General features: G+C 43.2%; 1 protein-coding gene across 12 annotated transcripts in view; it reads left to right on the top strand.

The window, feature by feature from the left end:
- TCF12 (transcription factor 12) overlaps positions 1 to 8822 on the top strand; it is a 393332-nt gene extending 384510 nt beyond the window's left edge. For 11 of the 12 annotated variants that reach the window (XM_059890304.1, XM_059890303.1, XM_024997387.2 and 8 more), the window contains 2 exons: positions 3139 to 3292; positions 6455 to 8813. In XM_059890304.1, coding sequence (XP_059746287.1) covers positions 3139 to 3281 — 143 coding nt within the window. In that variant the 3' untranslated portion in view covers positions 3282 to 3292; positions 6455 to 8813. 12 annotated transcript variants of the gene reach the window in all.
- Positions 8823 to 21018: the final 12196 nt, after the last annotated feature.

The raw sequence follows: 21018 nt of genomic DNA, 5'->3' as shown, positions 1-21018 counted from the left end.
GTCTCAAGATTCATAAAATCTAATCTTCTATTAAGAATAATGATTTTAAAAATTACCTCAAGCTAAAGTATATCATTATGAAATTTCAGAGCATCAGAGTTACAACAGAATATCCTAAAGCTTTTAGAGACAACATTTAAATAGCTCACAGAAAAAGGAACAAGAGTCAAAATGTCATCAGAGTTCTGAAGTAGTGCTGGATTCCAGGAGATAGTGGAGCATTACCTCTAAAATTCTGAGGAAAAATCATATTCAACCTAGTATTCTGTACCTACCCAAACCATTTATTAAAATGTAAAGATAAATATATTTCAGATGTACAGAGGCTTTAAAATTTTGCCTCCTTTAAACACTTTCTGAGAGAGCATCTGGAACATAGGCTTAAACCAAGTAAGGACATAATCAGCAAAGCCAAGGGCATAGCACTTGGGAAAGAAAGGATCTAGCACATAGGAGTAGCAGAAGAAAATCCTGTAACAAGAACTGCTAGGCCTAGAAAAGAACCAGTCCATAGTGAAAATAGAATACTGTTAGAAGAAAGGTTTCCCTGGAAATAAGATAGAATTAATAAATAATATGATGATGTGTTTGAGATTTTAGGAAGAAATGTTGAGAGGCATTTGTTAGATCTATTAGATCATTTTAAGGGGGGAAATTAGCATTATTAACAAATGAAAAGCAAAGCAATTATAAGCTACAGGAAAAACAGTCATATGAACAAGGAAACAAATATAAAATTATTGACTTATATGTATGTCCACATAGATACAATGACACATATTTACCTAACCATGATAAGAAGTAACTATTGAATTAGCCAAAAACTGTGCTAATAAACACGTTAAAAAGAAGATGGTATTATAAAAGAGGCAAATTCTCAGCCATCCACCAGAGGGTAAGAGAGAGACACCTGATAGAACTGTGGGAATGACAATCACTTCTCATGCCCCACAGGGAATGTCTGACTTCTTCTGAAAATTCCATGGACAGAGGAGTCTGGCAGACTACAGTCCATGGGGTCACAAAGAGTCTTCTTAGCTTTACATCATGCCTTCTTGACTACATAACATGTCTGCCATGGGCTGCTCACACAGACCAGGAAGTATGAAGCAACAGCACCAGCTTTTGTTTTTTTGAATCAAAGTTCACTTTACTTCACATTTAGTAGAGCTTGTGTGTGTAGTCACTCAGTCATGTCTGACCCTTTGGGACCCCATGGACTATAGCCCACCATTCTCCTCTGTCCATGAAATTTTCTAGGCAAGGATACTAGAGTGGGTTGCCATTTCCTTCTCTAGGGGATCTTCCTGACCCAGGGATCAAACCCAGGTCTCCTGCATTGCAGGTGGATGCTTTACTGTCTGAGCTACTAGTAGAGCTTACTGTAGCATATTCTCTTGGTTCTTCCAGTCCTAAGTGTTGTCTGACTCATTGTAGGAGTCTACAATATCTTGGCTAAGTTGACTTTTGGGCTCATGTCCTTTCCTTTCCAGCTATCTTAATCATACCTCCTAGATCAAGTATGACACAGAGTCATAGTTAGCTAAGAGTAATGTTCCATGGTAAGAGAAATGTGAGAATGTTTCGATTAGGAAATGTTCAAATCCTGTTTGGATTTTACATGTTAATTTGTGCCCTCTTTACAGTCTCTCTGGTCATCGTATGAGACTCTTACCTACACAATAAAGGGGATGTGACACCTCATGAAAGACAAGCTTCTCATTAGTCAGAGTTGTACAATCACTTGTTAAGAAAGCAGCTCCTAGTATTTTTACATAATGATGGACATGCCAATTTCTACTCTAAGTTATCCTGATAAATTAAGTACCTTCCTTCTTTCATTGCCTCCCCAGAGTTGTATAGGCTTCGTGTCTTTTCCTAAATGCAGGGACCTAGATGATGAAGTGTTATCATGTATGAGTAATAGTCAATAGAGTCAGTAAGTTTACCATATAGTAAAGTCTTTTATCTACTTTTTTAAACTCAGAAGTGAACTATAAATGTATCTTGATATATGCATATTCAAATATGTTTTCACTTTCCCTGAAAGGAGATGCCTTTAAAAAAAAACTCTGCTATGTTGCATTCAGCTGAGCCATCATTTTAAGAAAATCTAATATGTAAAAAAAAATCACAAATTATACAAAGTATTGTTTTCATTAAAGACTAAGTGATCTTTTTATATTATATTCATTAAGACATTTTAATCAGTTTATAAGAATAAATGTAGCAACTTTTATACTGTATATTATAAACTGAAACAAAAAACTACACCAGGAGGCATCATGAATTAGATATCTTGTACTTAAAACTCATTTAAAGAAATTACAGAGGAACTGTTGTTCCTAAGTAGGTTTTCATCCAGTGGGTCTTTAGTTCAGTAGATTTTCTTTACCTTTATTTTATATGGTAATATCCCATACTTTAAGCGCCTTTGAAAATGCCCACATCAGAAGTCCATTTGGTCTTCTCTGCTATCTAATTTATATACAAAGCGGTAAAGGTTTTTATAACCTTCTCAGTCACAACCCCAACTGTAGAAAGGACATCTCAGTCATCTCGTCCTGCATATAAATCAAAGAAGAAAAACAGATATACTCAGGCTACCTCTCTTCCTGGAGGAATTGGCACACTTTCCTATAGAGGAATGGCTGAAAGTATCTCTTAGTTTATCATTTTCTGAACTGGCAGAATTCTGGATAAAGCACAGATGTCCCTCTCCAGTACATAGAGAGTGTCAGCATTTGTAGCACTTCAGAGTATCAGACCTTTGCAGGACATTGAGGAGATTCAGTAGTCTAATAACAGCACTTGCTACAGTGTTTGGATGAAACAGTAGAAGAACAGCTTTTAGATACTGATGTAGATCAAGTCAAATCCTGGAAAACCGAGTCATAAGAAGAATACACAATATGATCAGTAAGAAGTATAAGTTTCAAGGCTCATTTAATGCTGAGGTGTTTTGTAAGCTTATCATTGTTGCCTCTGCGGTGTTATTCATCATGGGAATGAAATTACAGAGAGATTGGTAATCCCCACAGAAAGAAAAAATAGCAGCAGTTTGTTCAGTTTAAGACCCAAGAGTCCATGATTCATAACTTGTGACTCTAATGAGAAAATTATTTTTCCTTATTTCAGAGAGGAACCTTAACCCCAAAGCAGCCTGCCTTAAGCGAAGGGAAGAAGAAAAAGTTTCTGCCGTATCGGCAGAGCCACCAACCACACTGCCAGGAACTCATCCTGGGCTTAGTGAAACTACCAACCCTATGGGTCATATGTAAACAGCAGCCAGGTAAGTATGTGTATGAAAAAGTACATGGAAGTCCCCCAGTTTATATCAAAGTCGAGTTAGAACCTTTGAATTCTAACCTGTATATTCTCTGGTGGCACTGGTCATGATAAAGGTCACATGTAATTTGGAATCCAGCAGCTTATTTTTCTGCTGTGCCATTTTGTACCAAATTACTGTTCTCTTCAAAATGTGATACTGTGTGTGTGTGTGTTAGTGGCTCAGTCATGTCTAACTCTTTGCAACCCCATGGGCTGTGACCTGCCAGGCTCCTCTGTCCATGGAATTCTCCAGACAAGAATACTGGAGTAGGTTGCCATTCCCTTCTCCAGGGGATCTTCCCAACCCACGGATCAAAACTGGGGTCCTGCATTGCAGGCAGATTGCTTACCATCTGAGCCACCAGGGAAGTATACTTTGATTTATAAAGAATTTGGGACTGTTATATTCTAGATCATCATGTATACTCGCTCACGTGAATATTATTCTGATCCAAGAAAAAGACAGTACTATGATTTATCTGTCAAATAATACTTTTGCTGCCACTGGTGCTCCTCATTCCCCTACCCAGGAGTACTTGGTGGCATCATCAACCAGTTTTTTTGTTAGCCATCTGCCTCTTCTTTATCATGAGATCTTCATACATAAAACAGTGCTTTCTTCCACTTGAATCATTAATGCAAGTCTGTAATACTCACATTCCTTCTCCTGTAAGAATATCAGTTACACCTTCTGGAATCTATTCAGGAATGTAAAGGTGTTGTGTACAACAGAAGCAGAGCATCCTTCTCTTGGGAATTTACTTGTTAAAAGACTGTTTTTTTTATCTTCCTCTTCATGAATTAAATACAGTTTGCTTCTTTGTGATTTTTTTTTTTTAACAAAGTGACAACAGTGGTAGCAGGTTGTTGTCCAAGTAGTTAGATAATGTGAACCGTCTTTTTCTTAAAATATATACATTCATTTTATCTGTAAGTTGTAAGGTTAATGTTTGCTGTGACAGAAATTAATATAGAACATAATTAAATATTTGGATCAGTAACAAAATACAGCTTGCAGCATGGAATAGGTATAGAGATGGGAACTTCATTTTTATAACCTGCCTTCACCAGTGTATAGTTAGTTTCCTAGTTTAATCCGCAGAGTAAAAGCAGTAAGTAAAAGTAAATGGATGTGAGATTTGGAGCAGGAAAAATATATTCAGTGCAATTTCATTTTGTTAACTTTGTGGATATCTCATTTTGAATTTCATTTCATTTGAAATTTGATAGAATATATTGTAAACTACAAATGTTAGTTAATAAACCAACTTTACTTGAAGAAATTGATTTCCTACCACCTCTTCATATATCCTTCTTAGGATTAAACTAGACAGAAATGGATGATTTCATTTGGGTACAAAGAAAGGAAAGTCTTGATGTAATTATTTAGGTGTCAACTATAATTCTAACATTAGCACACTGGAAAAAGCTCTCAATCACCTTTCCCACCAAAAAAGAAAATCAGCAATATAACAGACTATGCTTGTCAAAGAGAAGAGCTAGTTGAATTACAGATCCTCTAAAACCCAAGCCATTGCTTCATGTCCTGTGGAGACTATAGAATATCATGAAAAAATATTTTTATTCAAAAATACGTTTTAAGGTCTTTAAAATAAAAACAAGCCAGTGTTTTTCTGTGCAGAAGTGACTTTGTAAGTTGGCAGCTTATGCAGAGGTACCTTCCTGTGGTCAGGTACTAGGTAACCTGGTACCAGGTAACCTGCTTCTTGTGAGAAGAGCACTTGACATTCAGTGTCACATCGCCTGCCTCAGAGGCTTTGTCTTCTTTTCTTGTGTCTCTCTGTTTGTTGCACACATTTCCTCTTATTCTCTTCCCAGTCTCTCTCTAGCTCTTTCTCAGTCAGCTTTCCCTACCTCACATCTCTCTTCTCTCCTACTGTTTACTTCCTGTTCTTTCATTGCCTCTGTATCTCCTACCGCTTTCATAGTTCTATTTTTATCTCTTTTATGAGGAAATTCCCCAACTTTAGGTTAAAAGTAAGCCTTGAGCATTGTCACCTATCAAAAAGAATCCTTTTTTAAAAAGTATGAGGGAGAAGGGTGGGAGTTGTTCAAGGTGATAAGAAATGTAGTAAATGCACTTTGTTCCATAAGATTTCAAAGGCCTAGTGTGGATGAAATTAAAATATGTTTTAAAGTTAGCTAATTTCATGAAGTCAGTTATCTGGTTTCACCTGATAACCTTCAGTTCTTTATAGAACTGGATAGCAGATTAAAACCAGTAAGAGATAATCAACTACTAGAATCAAAATGATTGATAAAAATGGATGACAGCAGAATGACTGACTAAAAAGTGCAAGAGTTTGCCACCACGTAATATAAGGCGAAGTAGCTTTGACTGTGGCAGTTATCCATCCCTAAGAGCATCACTCTACTATAAAACCATTCTGTGGTCCTTGTTTAATAAAAAAGGGAAAGGTATGATTCTTCCTAAAGCTGTTTCCATCCAAAATGGGTGAAATGGGAAAATTCAGAGCTACTACTATATATATTATATTAAGAATATAAACATAAAATTGTACTAATAGAGTAAAATTCTCTTAATAAATTTGTTGAACAAACATTTATTTGAGGACCTACTATGGACCAGGAACTGAAACCAATGTGAAAATGAGTTCAAAGTGAAAGTCTTTTTATTCAAAACTTTTGTTTTCTGAGGTCCACGCCCTCAGAAACTTTCAGTTTAAGAGAGAGATATGTAAACAATTAACACATTACAGTGAACTAGATGTAGCAATAAATATATGTTTTAACGGTGTCTCCCCACTGAGAACTGGACGAGCAGACCCTCTGAGCTCAGGTATTGCCAACCTGCATGTTGCCAAAACTAAGGTTCGCATAATTACCACAGCTGTTATAGAATCCCATATTTTGGGATTCTATACTTACATGAGTTCCTTTAAAAACCTTACCACATACATCAAGAAAAACCATTTTGGTTATACCTTTAAAGAAAGAACATTTATAAGTTATGTAACTGAATTTTTTGTCAACCTGGGCATAAATGAGGAATACCAAGTTGTTTTGTTTCTGGGAAGGTGTTTATTTTTACCAGTGATGTCCTAATTGGTTCTCTTCTCTCCCTTGGCTCTCCCTACCACAGTTCCAGAGTTATCAATAGGCTAGATAGAAGGTGACCTCTCCTCATAAGGACTTGGACAACTCAGATTATCTGAAGACACAAACCTGATAGGAGGGAGAAGAAAAAAAAAACACTTGAAGCAAGAAATGCAAATGTAATCCTACGATCAAAGCAACTGGTCAACACTTCCATCAGAAGTGAAGATAGGAAGCTCATCAGATAGAACGTCAACCCATGAGATGTTTGCAACAGATCATTTTGTTGCAAGCCATGTGTCGCTTCTGCACAATCAGAGACTGTCTCGATCTCTCCACTCACCGTGGAAGTTGCCTTGTGCCTAAACTGAATTGACAAATGCATTGTAACTACAAATTTTATTTATTGTTATGGAACTGTAAGGTCTACATATAAAGGGAAAAAGTTAATGTGGAAAGCTGATCTCCACTCAGCTGATGCCAGCATTAGTTAAAGCTGTTCACGTGCAGAGAACAAAGCAGTGACAACCATTGGCCCTTAGCATTCCCGGCATACCTATTAGTGTCTTAAAAAGGAAGGGAAAAGTCTTTTGTTGCCCTCTCCTGTCCTTTTGCCATATGAATAGTGTTTTCCATGAAATAGGAAAATATTACTTGGTATAGCATTTCTCTCGTGTTCATTTTTTCATTCGTTTTTATTTTTTTGTTGTGGCTGTTGTATTTGGTCTCTGAATCTGAATAGATTATGGTCACAGTCCAGAGTCCTCCACGTAGCTCTATGTGCTTTGCATATTTAGCTTACAAAGATAAGCAGAGACCATCTGTGACCATAGCCTAGCTAAGATTTTAAAAGGGGAAATTTTGTCCCCTAGATTTTCCCCAAAATAAATATTTGCTTTATTTCCAATAATAACCAAGACTTTTCAAGCTTCTAGGTTTTCATAGTAAAGCTTGTAATAGCAAGAAGTGTAAATTACAAGTGAAGAATTTACTTTTTAGAAATTGCTTTGTTTTCCAAGCAGTAAGTACTACATATAGTACTTGTAAAGTGTTAGCTGTAAGTAAGCACAAAATGGATTTAAAATACAAAGAAGATTTTTCAGGCTGTGATTATGTTGAACATAACAACCCAGTAGTCAATAAGGCAGGTAGTGTGATAAATGAACACACCACTCTGAGGCTAATTACCTAATGGAATATAAGAGCAATGGTCACGCGTGTGTCCTCCTTCTCACCTTTACTTCTCTTGTCATTTGGATGGCTGGTCAGTGGGGAGGAATTGGACGGGTGATGTAATCAACTGCAAATCGTCTGCCCCGTCCCAAGAAGATGAGCCAGATTAGCATCAAACCAGTCCTAGTCAGTCCATCTTAATACTGTGCATTAAGGCACCCCTCTGTCTCTAATCCTTAAGAGTTGTTTTTTAAGACATAATAATCACTTTGAACTTCCATGAAACCTGTCTTCCACCACAACAACCCTGGGAGAGAAAAACATGCTGAACAAGGTTGTCTTGGCTTAATAATTCCTCATAGCCAATATCAACAGTGGCAATCAGCACACAGAAGAAAGGACCCAAATCACTATGTAACTTAAAGATTTCTGTTAATTTGGAAGAACAAAAACAATTAAGACAGAACTTCAGATCCTCCGATCAGGATGGTTCCTAACAAATCACTCTTTTGCAAACGTAGTGGACATTTTGGTTACTTTAATTTGCCTGTATTCTCCGATTACATCAGACTCTTATCTGTGGCCTTGTTCTTCATTTCAGTGTTAATCAGCTAAACAGAAGTTGTTGCTTATGATGTGTGAGTGAACATATGCCACTGCCTGGCCTTTTTCTTCGGAGCTTGTTGTCTTTTTCGCTATATTAGACTCTGCAGTATGCCCAGAAGCTTTCCTTCATAAAATAGAAAGAAAAAAACATTTGGCTTATTTTTCACTGTAGCTAGTCTTTTATACAATAATCTTGTAAGAAAATTTCTTGAATTCTAAATATTACTCTTTCTAGATTTTTGAAATCGAAAAGTTTTCAGTAAAAAGTTTCTTACTTTATTTTATTATATTAGGTAGTAAAAATGTAGGGTTATTTACCATAACCTGTTCATTAATATCAGAAATTTACAATAGCATTTTAAGACCATAGTAGGATTCTAGCATACCGTGTAGTACCTATGGAGTATTGTAAGAGCTAATTGTTCGAGATGAATTGCTTCTCATCTTGTTCTCCAGTTTCCATTGTTGGTTTATTGCAGATTTGTATCCTGTGTCAAATTCAAGGTATTATTGATAAACCTTTTCAACCAGCAGCAAGAAGTTCAAAATTTTTTCTGTCACTGTAACAGAAAACACAATATGTATATAACATTTATGTAGCAATAAATGTGCCATCTTTTTTTTAACATAGTAAACTAGTGAGTTTTTTACATTCCTCTCTCAAACAGTAATGCATTCTGGTTGGTTTTCTTTTCCCCCACCATCTCATTGTTCCCAGGAATGCCCATACTGCTTTTTTTTCTTTTCTCCTAGCTTTCTTGAGATGTAATTGACATATGATAATTGTGAATGTTTAGGGTGTACAACTTCATGATTGGTATATGTATATATTGCAGAACAGTTACCACAGCTAAGTTTAGTTAGCATACGCATTACCTTAATGTAGTTCTTGTGTGTGGGGGCGGGGCAAGAGTTTTTAAGGACCACGCTGCTTTTCTTTTGTGCATTGGCTGTGACCTTATCTGGAAAACCCATCAAGACAGAATCAGGCTTGTAGAACTAAGCTGATAATGTAAGTCTGTAGCTTCTCTGGGTTATATATTTCTCCTCTTACCCTCTCTACTGATTATAGTGGCCACTTAGCCTTTTCCTGAAGGCTGACCAAATGGTGATTAGTGGTTAAAATGTACTTATTGACAGATTTAGAGCAAAAATGAAGATAGAAAAAGATGCAGATGAAGCTTTTCAAATTAACATTCTTTGAAGCACTTTCATATGTTTTATGCCCTCTTCTTCACAAAAAGCCTGTGTATTAGGGGATGGTATTTTACTGTTTTCAGATTAGAAGCTCTGTGTTTATTCCAGTTTCCACATAAACCCCCACTAACACTCCCCCACCAAAAATATGCATAATGATTATCCACAAGGACCTCATGCCAAGCAAGAGCCTAAAAGAAACAATGGATAAACTTTTTTGGACAAACATTTGTAGGGTCTATATGTGAGACACCTGGGTCATCCTCACACCCTCTTGGAATCCTGCCAAGTTGCTTTTCTTGGTGAATTACAAAATCTGCTGTTCACATTGTAGACCCAATGGATTATTTCACCTGTGGGAGTTAATGAAAAGAAACATTTTAGTCTGATTTCTCTTTATACAAATTGATAATATAAAAAGCTCCATCTCAGAATAAAATATGGAATGTCAGAGCTGAAATTAAATCTCCAGACTGTCTCGTCAGTTCCTCGTTAATAGATTTCTAAAAACTGAGGCCCAGAGGTGTTGTATGTCTCCAAGAGCACATAGCTAGTAACAGACCAAGATACTTAAAATGTGTCCTGTAAAGTCTCCTTGCCTTTCTGTTCTTTGTCTTGATAGATCTTTAGGCCAGTTCTATTCAGTAGCTTCACTTTCTTTCCTCTACTGCATTTTTTCTTTATTTTTCTCTCTTCTAGTTCATTTACTTTTTCTTCCACGGAAACTCAAAAAATTTAAATGTACATCACGTGTGTGTGTGTGTGTGCACATGTGTGTATGCGTGTTGAAGGTTAAAGAGTATTTAGCTTTGCCATCAGTCTTCAATTCAGTCTGAGCTCAACATCTAATTAGCTCCATTTCCTTATCTGAAAAACAGAGATCCTATTAGAATTGTGTAAGTATTGAATGAAACAATGTATGGAAAGCTCTTACCATGGTTCCTGTCACATAAGTACTCAATAAATGATAAATATTTTTAAAATAAATAGTAGCTTTCCTTGTAACCAGCTCCCAGGAAGATTCTTCTCCAACCATCTTGTGAAGAAATATAAATGGTAAAATCAACTGGAAGGTGATGTCAGCCCATCTTTGCAGGAGTCTGTATTCTTTGAGGGCAATTCAATGAAACATTTATATTCCATGCCCTCCAATGGGTACATTTTATTGAAAAAAAAAAACTTCACAATTTGAAAGAATGAGTCATTAAGCTTTGCCCGGTCACACTTCATGGGCTGACAGCTATGTCACTTTGGGTCTTCAGGAAGGAGATACCAAGATGGAATTAGAAGTGCGGGGGTTTATTGGAAGTAGTACCTGTGGGGAGAGAATCAGGAGTAATAAGGATGGGCTTCAGACCATAATGTGGGTCTGACATCTGTGAAAGGAGAGAGGAAGGAGGATTAGGTAGAGAAAACCATGATTCTGTAGCTCTAGGGAAAGTCCTGGGCAGTCCTGAGGGCCAGGAAGATTGCCCATTGAGTTTTGTGTTGGACTGAAGTGGTATGGTGCCAGGGTCCCTGAGTTGAGCAGTCATCTGGGCGTAACCTGGGGAGACAGGCCTCGGTTTGAACATTCCAAAGGCGCTGCACCTGGAGGCTGACAGCTAACTGCCCTCCCCTGACAGGTTACCCCTTAAAGGGAGATGTCAGAGGTGAACCTCCATAGCTTCCACAAGACTTCCCTACTACTTCCTACCGAAATGGCAGAACAAAACGAGAGGGTCTTCTGCAGTCATTGGGACCACAGCTGACCTCAACAGCCTGATCAGAATTTCCAAAACCGCAGTTCTTTCTCCCCTGGCATTATGCAGTCAAAGAAACCTACATGTGTCATCAAGAAGAATAATCCCACTCCTCTGTCTCCATGGGCCATGATGTGGACTGGTATAATCTGGGTCTGAGTCCCTGAAGTTGCTGTGTTAATCTGCTGTTCTTCACTGGACACTGTGATGGTCTCTGCCTTCTGGGTCAGTGAATGGTCCACGGGGTCTTTATGACCACCTGGGTTTGGAAGGCCATAAGGTCCTCATTGTTTTAAGGTGTTTATCTCTGCTCTGTACTTGGGGCATGTTCGTGTACGTGGAAATTTCTTGTCTTCTTTTTCTTTCCTTCTTTAACCAGTCATTCGAAAAGACACCCTTAAAAGGCCTTTCTGTTGCCTTTGGTCTAGACTGCTAATCTAGAGCTGATGTGCAGCACCGCTGTATGCTCCCAGGTTCTCCTTTCTCACTCCTGACAGCGGGTGCCCCCCTGGACAGGGTGCCTGGCTGTGTGGTCTCTCAGGCTCTGGACCGTTTTTATCCTTGGGCACTGCAGGCACAATGACCAAGGTCTCCAAGCCTGTTAAAGCCTGTGAAAATGCAACCTGAAAAAGTTCTGAAAGATTAAAAATAAGCTGAAAGTTTAAAAAACTGCAAAAATGAAATTAATTTTAAAAACAATTACAAAAATCATTTCAAATTTTTATAGCAAACAAATATTTAATGTTGGATTTGAGCTCATTTAATGTATTTGGAATTCTTGCCTGTAAAATCCCATGTACAGAGGAGCCTAGCAGGCTACAGTCCTCAGGGTTGTGTCTGAAGACTCAGACACAAATTGAGTGGCTGAGCAAAGAATATGATGGAAAGGACTTAAAGACCTTCCGAAGACCTGACATCCTCAGTTCTTTCAATTCCAGTCTCTCTCATTTAATACTTTTGTCTTTGGCTTCTTAATAGTCTCGGGAAGACATACAGCCATGTCTTCCCCTCTGGAGGCGAGGGCCACCAGTGTGCCTCTGAAGATCTAATATGCCTAGGCCATGAGGACCCCCAGAGAGCAAGAGTTCTTTAGAAGCGCCTCCCTCCCACGGTGAGGCCTTTCTTCCTCTGTCCCATGCAGCCCTTTGAGATTCTTTGCTTTGTCTCATTGCTCTGGCCCTCTTCAGCCCTGTCTTACAAGCCTTGGTTTTCCTCGTTGGACTGAGGTGGTAGCCCAGGTTGGGAGCTGGTCCAGGACAGGATGTCTGGTCTGCAAGCTGGAGGGATCACCTTGTCCTGAAATACATACAGTCTCTGTCTGAGTACTCCCAGTGGCCACCCTTGCAGCTAGGGAAGCTGGATGGTGTTCCAAAGCAGCGCAGTGGAGAAGCTCTGGCCCCTCCCTTGCAGGGCTGTGGGCACTGGGAGGTCCTCCCGTGGGGCCGCCCCACACTCAAGCTGCAGCCCCTGGAGCCTCTCCTGCTGACACCTCTGTCCTGTGGGGCTAAACCACCAGACCCACTCACTCCAGGGCACCCCCAGGCCATCCCGCCTCGCCCTCATTAAAGCCTGTGCTGAAAGGAGCTGGGTTGTTTTTCAGACTCTTTCTCAGGCAGGGAGGTATTGATCAACCCTGATAGTGCGAGGAGCTTGATCTCACCCCAGACTGGCAGAGATTAATTAGCCTGATTCCCTAGCATAATCCCTAATTAGGCACAAGAAGAAAGGAAAGAAAGCACAAAGGAACTATTCTGTCCAGAGCTGGAGGGGGAGGAGCAGGAAACCAAGGAAGAAACAGGTAAACACGTCCCAGCACCAAGTGCCTCCTGCCCACTCCCAGCCCGCCGAAGAGCACAAACAGTGCTGAGGAGCGGGTGTCTTCCTGCAAGGATCGCATATGAAACTGTGTGTTTAGTTTCTTTGCTTTGCTCCCTGCCTAACTACACACGAAGTAGAAGGAAGGCGCGATCAAACCGGACGCTTTGAAATAACTGCCCTAGGCTTGCTCAGCCTTCAGGAGCTGAGGATGCTGCAGGGGAGAACAGCTCCATTGGGCTGGAAGAGAAAGGTTGACTAGGGAGATGGAAATCACCCTGAGACCCAAGTAGAAATAGTGAAAGGAACCATTTCGTGCAACAGTGAAGGAGGAGCATCTTGTTCTATTGTTACAGGAAGGGGGACCCCTTCCAGGGCCCGAGAGTGGGCTCTAACTCTCAGAAGTGAGTCGTCTGAGAAGACACACGTGCTGACAAAGCAAGAGACTATATTGGGAAGGGGTGCCTGGGCAGAGAGCAGGAGGGTAAGCTCGGAGTCCTAACCACTGGTATATCAGTACTTAGTTGCTCCGTTCTTTCCGACTCTGCAACCCCATGGGCTGTAGCCGGCCAGGCTTCTCTGTCCGTGGAAGTTCTCCAGGCTACAATACTGGAGTGGGTTACCAAACCTTCCTCCAGGGAGTCCTCCCAGCCCAGGAATCAAACCCAGGTCTCCCACATTGCAGGCGGATTCTTTACCGTATGAGCCACAAGGGAAGCCCTAACCACTGGACCACCAGAGAAAGCCCTACTAGCATTTTCTAGAACTTTCCAGCCAGGACTAATGAGGGTAGGGAGGGTAATGGGAAGAAGGAGGGACTTCACTGAATAGCCGTGGGATTTGCCCTATCAAAACTTAACCCCTCAGAGCTTCAGTTTCCTCTTCTATAAAATGAGGGTAATTTATAATACTAGCTCGTGGGATGGTTATGAGAATTAACTGAGGGATTCAGAGGTGCATGTGCATGATGCAAGTAGGCACTTTCTAACCCACCTAACAAAAGCAAACCAAGGGAACAGCAAATCAGAAAATGGTGTAACTTAAGAAAATAGTTGTTTATATTTTTAGATGTGATTGTTTTTCTAAAAGTCCTTGTCTTTTAGAGATGCATAGGTTGTTATTCAGTCACTAAGTCGTGTCCGACTCTTTGTGACCCCATGGACTGCAGCACACCAGGCCCCCCTGTCCTTTACTATCTCCTGGAGCTTGCTCAAACTCATGTTCATTTAGTCGGTGATGCCATCCAACCATCTCATCCTGTGTCGTCCCCTTCTCCTCCTGCCTTCAGTCTTTCCCAGCATCAGGGTCTTTTCTAATGAGTCATCAGAGATGCATATACTGCAATGTTTACAGAGGGAATGATGAGGTGTCTGGAATAAGCTTAACTATAAGGTAGGCAGTGGGGGTGGGATGGGATGAGAGGGTTTAGTTGAAACAAGATTGGCTGTGAGTTGTAATTGTTAAAACTGGGTGACAGATACACAGGGGTTCGTTATGCTCTTTATTTTGTAGAGATGTTTGACATTTTTCTTAAGTTGAAAGAGAGGAGGAAGAGAGGAAGAGGGGGAAAGGGAGTGAGGGAGGAAAGATTCTGCCCGAGTGTCCCTTCCAAAAGCTTCCCTGATCCCCACACTGGCAGGAACGGAGTGTGTTTTCTGCTTATCCGGAGCAATGAGGTCCCTGAGAAGACAGGAGGGACATCCAGATAGAGCAGCCCCAAGCTGCAAAGTCCCTGCGGGGGCCTTGGAAACAGTAGGACAGGGTGACAATGGACAGTGGAGCCTAGCACAGGTGGTGCCCATGACACTGGGGGCTTAAGGGTCACGGGATCAGAAAAGGTGCATTAGAGGGGAGAACACTGACAGCTGTGGAGAAGGAAGCAATGGAGTCAGCATCCTACCTAAAGAAAGGGTGGGGGGGTTGGCAAGGTCGGGGTGGGGTGCTCCAGGATTAATGTGGTCCTGAAGGAGGAAGAGAGGCAACTGTACCCCTAGGCGGATGTATCTGGAGAGACACAGGCCACTCAAAATAGTTCGTGGTCTGGAAATTGGATATGTCTGCACCCCCTACCCCACCCCAACCCCTCCATGCTCCCACCAACTGACAGATGGCGCTGGTTCTAGGCTCTGGGCCTGCCACCATTGGGGGCAGAGTTCCCCCACGTGCCTGCCTGGGGAAGACAGGCACCCCAAGCCCTCAGAGGACCGGAGCAGCCCCGTTTTCCCTGAGGTCCCCACAGGACTAAGAAGCGTCCTGCAATGACCCTTCCTCAAGGAAGGGTCGAGTCCCGGAGCAGCTGGCATGGGGGAAAGAATGTGTTGGGGTAACGTGTCCAGATCTGCTCAGGGAGGCTGGTAATGGGGAGAGATGACTCTGCCAACCAGTTTGAGGAAAAGTGGATTTTGCAACAAGCTCAATGATGTTAAAAGCTTGGGTGGGGGCGGCCTGAGAAGACCAAATATTTAATATTTGGGAAAGAGACTGTCTAAACAAAGCAATTAGGACGCTCCTTTGTAGTGATATGAAAGAGATGAATTGGGTTTATCCGACATCAAAGGACAGGAGACACAATGGGGAATGAGGCCCATGGGCAGCGTGGGCAGGGCAGAGCAGAGACTTGGGAGCAGAGACTTGGGTGTAGAGGAGGAGAGCTCTCTATAGTGTGTGTGTGAGGATCGCTTTGAAGCCTCCTCCCCACTAAGACTTTCTCCCACTCAGTTAACACACTTCCTAAAACCTCCCCCAAAACTACCTTTTCAAAAGCAATGTTTACCACCAACCAAGAGAAACACAGGAGCCTGACCTCCACTGTTTACCAAAGGGTGCTCACAAAGGGTTCTTTCTTGAAGATAAACTGAGGACGGGGGCCTGCCTAGCTGGTGGAGCTCTGGGATTCAGCTGAACTGGGTGAATCCTGCCTCTGCCTCCACTGACTGGGTAACCTGAGCAAGTCATTCAGCCTCGCTAAGCATTAACTGCCTATAAGATGGAACAGTAACCCTTAAGTCACAAGGGCACAGTGTTGAGGAAGGAAGCTGGAGAAAGGGAAAAGCCTCCTTTGGATGAACTCTGATGAGCACAAGAACTAAATCTGTCACCCCAGGGGACCTTCCCCAGAACTCTAGAAGAGAGCTGATTATTGTCTCCACTAAGTACCCTACATCCTCCTGGGCCCCTCCTGGGTACCCAGTAGGGGCCAGGTACCTACTGCACAGCCTGCCAGCTCTGGCTGGCTTGTTAGAACACAGGATGACTTTTGAGGTTCATTTAAGCCCCAAGTTCAGTGACGCTACTTTTTTTTTTTTTTTAATTTTTTCTTTGCTGGGTCTTCTTGTGCCGTGAGGGCTTGCTTTAGTTGTAGTGAGTGAGCATAGCTGCCTGGCAGCATGTGGGATCTTAGTTCCCTGGCCAGAGATCAAACCCACGTCCCAGCATTGGAAGGTAGATCTTAACCACTGGACCCTAGGGAAGTCCCCAGTGATGCTATGTTCTTGATCTCACATTTTGAAGTGTTTTGGGTGAAATGATATCTGGGTTTTAAGATATTTTAACAACAACAACAAAATAAGTACAGGGCAGATCAAATAAAAATGTCAGAATATTGATAATTTTTGAAATCAGATGACAGCTTCTTATTTTATTCTCCCCTACTTTTGTGTACATTTGACATTCTTCATAAGAAAACGGTAAAGTTACAAAAGTGCATTTCAGGTTCTCGTAGCTCCAGTTCCGTGCCGGTTGGGACTGAAGCTGAGTTGATGGGACTCCCTGCTCCTCCCTCCCGTTCTCCCCATAAAATTCAGGGTCTCCTGAAGCGCCAGGTCCTGCCCTTGATGCTGAGGGAAGCACAGAGATGACCATGATGCAGACCCACAGGAGAGGCTGAGCCATTAATGAGAAACAATAAGATAGTAAGGGCCCGCCAGGGTGTGGACCCAGGGCTCTGGAATCTGAGAAGGGAACAGTTAACTCAGACAAGAGAGCACGTCAGGGAGGACTGCCCACAGTGACAAAGTAATAGCAGCAGCGGCAGCAAACGCTGGCTGCTAGGGGGCTGTGGGCCTCACATGACGGGGGCTTAGAGCATAGGCCCATTCCCTATATTGCGGCGTCTCTTAAACTTGCTAAGCTGAGCTGAATTCTAACTTAATACATTCGGATTGACCCATGATTGAGGAGTCAGACGTGCCATTGAGCCGGCAGGAAGTTAAAAGCTCAGTCCAGCCATTGACCTTGGGTCCTCTTGGAAATAAATTAGGTTTCCTGGGCAAACCTCATTCCCATTCCCCCATTCAAATAATTTTTCAGTTACAAATAATTTTCTTTTTTAATTTCTTACAACTCCGTGGGTCAGGGAATCAGGCGGGGGTCAGCTGGGCAGTTCCTTTGTTCCACATGGCACTGGCCGGGATCACCCTATCCTTGGGGGGAGCTCCAGTCTAGTTGGGGTGTCAGATAGGTTAACACCAAGTTCGAGAAATGTTCACACCTTCCAACTTCATGGGTAGGAGTTCTTTCTAGTGGATGAAAGGATTCCAGGTTAAACAATATTACTGTGTTAGCCAGCTAAGTCCACATGGAGTCTGGAGAATGCACAGTGCAGTACTTTACTCCTAGTTCAAGTCATATCCTCTACAACATGCAGATGGCACAGGGCAGTGCGAGGTGTGTGTGGAGGTAACCCCTGCCTCCTACTCTGCCTATGCAGGGCTGGGAGTCCTGGGACCTCTGCCCACTGGGCTGACTCAATGATTCCGCAGCTAGCCTGGTTATAGGCACCCTGCCCCTTCTCCTTCCTGACTCTCTTCCCTGCCTGCCTCCTCTTCTCCCCGTGTGTCCTCCTCTTTGTATCCGACCAGAGCTGGGCCAATCATCCAGGACCATTGTGGGTGGACAGAGGGGAAGGGCCATCACATCCTGGAGGCGGGTGTCTGAGAGACGGCCAAGTCAAGGCTCCCACAGTGCATCTCCCTGGTGGGATCAGGCGCCAAGACTTCATTCAGCGTAACTAGAGGCCCCTGCGCTGTCCTAGCTTTGGGATGTGTATGGACAGGAAAGACTGAGGATTTGAGGGGAGATGGGGATGTCTGGAATTTACACCCCAGCCCCTCCACTGGTTATAAAAAATGGGGGGCAGCCCAAGGAGGCAGGGCTCTGGGCCAGCTCCCCTCCCTAGGTACTCAGTGAGACTCAGGGGAGAGGAGGGAAGGCAGTCCTTTGAGGATCAGGTGACTCGGGGCGCAGGCAACCCCACAGTTAAAAGTGAAATTGTGTTTCTCATGATTCTGTGGCTCAGGAATTCTTGTCCCACCCTCTCTCTCCAGGCCTGGGCAGAGGAGGGGTTCCCAGGCCCGGCAGACACTCTCAGGTCTTCCTTTAATGCCGGGCAGCCCTCTGGGACAGGCTGGTCTCTCTAAGCTAGTTTGGGGATATCTCAGTGGAAGGAGCCACGGGAACCTGCAACCAGGTAACCCTTCGTGGTGGGCTTTACCCAGTGGCCCCGTGGGGTTTTCAACTGGGCTGCTTCCTTTCCTGGCTCTCAGCTCCTATTTGCTGCCTGGCAACCTGATCCTACTTTTCCTGGAGGGAGAAATCCCATCTCCGCCCCCCCCCCACCCTCCCCCACACTCCTTTCTAGAGCAACGAGGACGCGTGGCTTAGTCCCTTGTCTAGAGTTTGGTGGCAGTGCGTCAGGTAGATGGGGATATGGATTGGGGCCAGGAAATTTTCTCAATCATTGAATAAAGGATTTAGTTATTTAGACTAATTAAATATGTTACACTATTTTTTACCACATAGATTCATTTTTCAAAATGTTTAATGTCTCAACTTTGTCCAGACTGAAAGGCCTATAGAAAGCAAGAATGGTGTGGGGGAGGAGTTTTGAATGTGCCTAGTGAAAAGCACTGGCTGGCTGATTCCCTGAGAAAAGGAACATGGCCACTGAGAACTGCCAACCCAGGGTCTAGAAACAGTGAGTGCTCCTCCATCGAGGGTGAGCAAAGTCAGATAAAATGCTGCTGCTGCTGCTGCTGCTAAGTCATGTCCGACTCTGTGCGACCCCACAGATGGCAGCCCACCAGGCTCCTCTGTCCACGGGATTCTCTAGGCAAGAATACTGGAGTGAGTTGCCATTTCCTTCTCCAATGCATGCATGCATGCTAAGGCGCTTTAGTCGTGTCTGATTCTGTGCGACCCCATGGACAGCAGCCCACCAGGCTCCTCTGTCCATGGGATTCTCTAGGCAAGAATACTTGAGTGGGTCAGATAAAATGAGGGAGCTCAAAACAATGGAGGGCCTGGAATAGGGGAGGGGTGTTTTATTTATCCTCTTAATGGGGAGTCCTCCAGAAATATCTGGGGTCCACAGACAGCTCTTTATTCCAGATCGCAGGCATCCTCTCTTTTCTCGAATCCTAAAAAAAAAAAGTTACTTTTTAATTTATTTTTTGGTTGTGCTTGGTCTTTGTTCCTGCCTGCAGGCTTTCTCTGGTTGCAGTGAGCAGGGGCTACTCTCCAGCTGTGCTGCGTGGGCTCCTCCTTGTAATGGCTTCGCTTGTGGTGGAGCACAGGCTCTGGGGCTCTCAGACTTCAGTAGTGGTGGCACAGGGGTTTAGTTGCCTCACGGCCTGTGGGATCTTCCCAGACCAGTGATTGACCCAGTGTCCCCTGCATTGGAAGGTGGATTTTTAATCACTGGACTACCAGGGAGGAATGTGGGGTTTAGTTGCTAAGTCATGTCCAACTCTTTTGCAACCCCATGGACTGTAGCCCACCAGGCTCCTCTGTCCATAGGATTTCCCAGGCAAGAGTACTGGGCCATTTCCTACTCCAGGGGATCTTCCCAATCCAGGGATTGAACCCTAGTCTCCTGCATTGGCAGGTGGATTCTTTACCACTGAGCTACAAGGTAAGCACTGAAAGTGAAAGTCGCTCAGTCATGTCCAACTCCTTGTGACCCCATGGACTACAGAGTCCATGGAATTCTCTAGGCCAGAATACTGGCATGGGTAGCCTTTCCCTTCTCCAGGGGATCTTCCCAACGCAGGGATTGAATCCAGGTCTCCCACATTAAGGATAAATATTATGATCAGGAATGATCCAAAGACACATCAAACTATTTGCAGGAGTCATTTAACTTGGCCCATTGTGCAGCTGTCAGTATTGGTCTCCAGACATGGTCATTGAAGGTCCCTCCAAGGGGCAGTTTGGGGCCAGGATGGTGTTGGGCTGCTTTCTACTCCTCCTTTGAGCCCCTCAAATGAGAGGGGAGGTCCAGAGACAGGATGCCCAGAGCCACTGAAGATACAGCCCTGTTGGCCAAGAGGGTGCTGGTCAGAGAGAACCAGAGATGTGGTTGGCGTGTGGATTAGATGGTGGTGAAAGATGATAAAAATGTGGTAAGTGAAAGTGTTAGTCACTCAGTCGTGTCCGACTCTTTGCAACCCATGGTTCCTCCATCCATGGGATTCTCCAGGCAAGAATACTGGAGTGGGTTGCCATGCCCTTCTCCAGGGGATCTCCCCGACCCTAGACTCGAACCTGGGTCACCTGCATTATAAGTGGATTCTTTATTGTCTAAGCCACCAGGGAAATCAAAAATATGGTAAGAACCAGACAACTGAGAAACCACTCAGGAGACTGAGACCAGAGTAGAGCCTAACACATAGTGAGCTCTCAGTTATTAGTCATCGGCTGAATGGCTCAATGGGAGCTAAACAACACTGGACTGGGATTCCTGTTACTTGAATCTTTCAGTCCGGGTTTTTTGGCTTGTTTTTTTTTTTGCCAATTTGCTGTGTGACCCTGAGTGAGTCTCCTGACTTGTCTGGGCTTCATATTTCATCTGTGTGAATCGTGAGGAAATTGTGGAGAGATGGGGACTAGGCCCAGGCTGTAGAAGCAAAGCACTCAGCCCCTCCTCTTCCTCTGTCACCCCACTTTCTGTGATCCCGCCTAACTGTGGGACTCCTTACTGTGCTTTCAAAGCAAATAAGGAAATCTTGGCATGTGTTGAAGACCCAGGGCATTGTTGGAAGCTTGCCAGCATGTGCGGGATGGTGAAGGCTGCTATCCC

This window comes from Bos taurus, chromosome 10, assembly GCF_002263795.3.
Source record: "Bos taurus isolate L1 Dominette 01449 registration number 42190680 breed Hereford chromosome 10, ARS-UCD2.0, whole genome shotgun sequence".
Lineage (NCBI taxonomy): Eukaryota > Metazoa > Chordata > Mammalia > Artiodactyla > Bovidae > Bos > Bos taurus.
The sequence above is the reverse complement of the archived record's forward strand: the minus strand, read 5'-3'. Positions and strand labels throughout refer to the sequence as shown.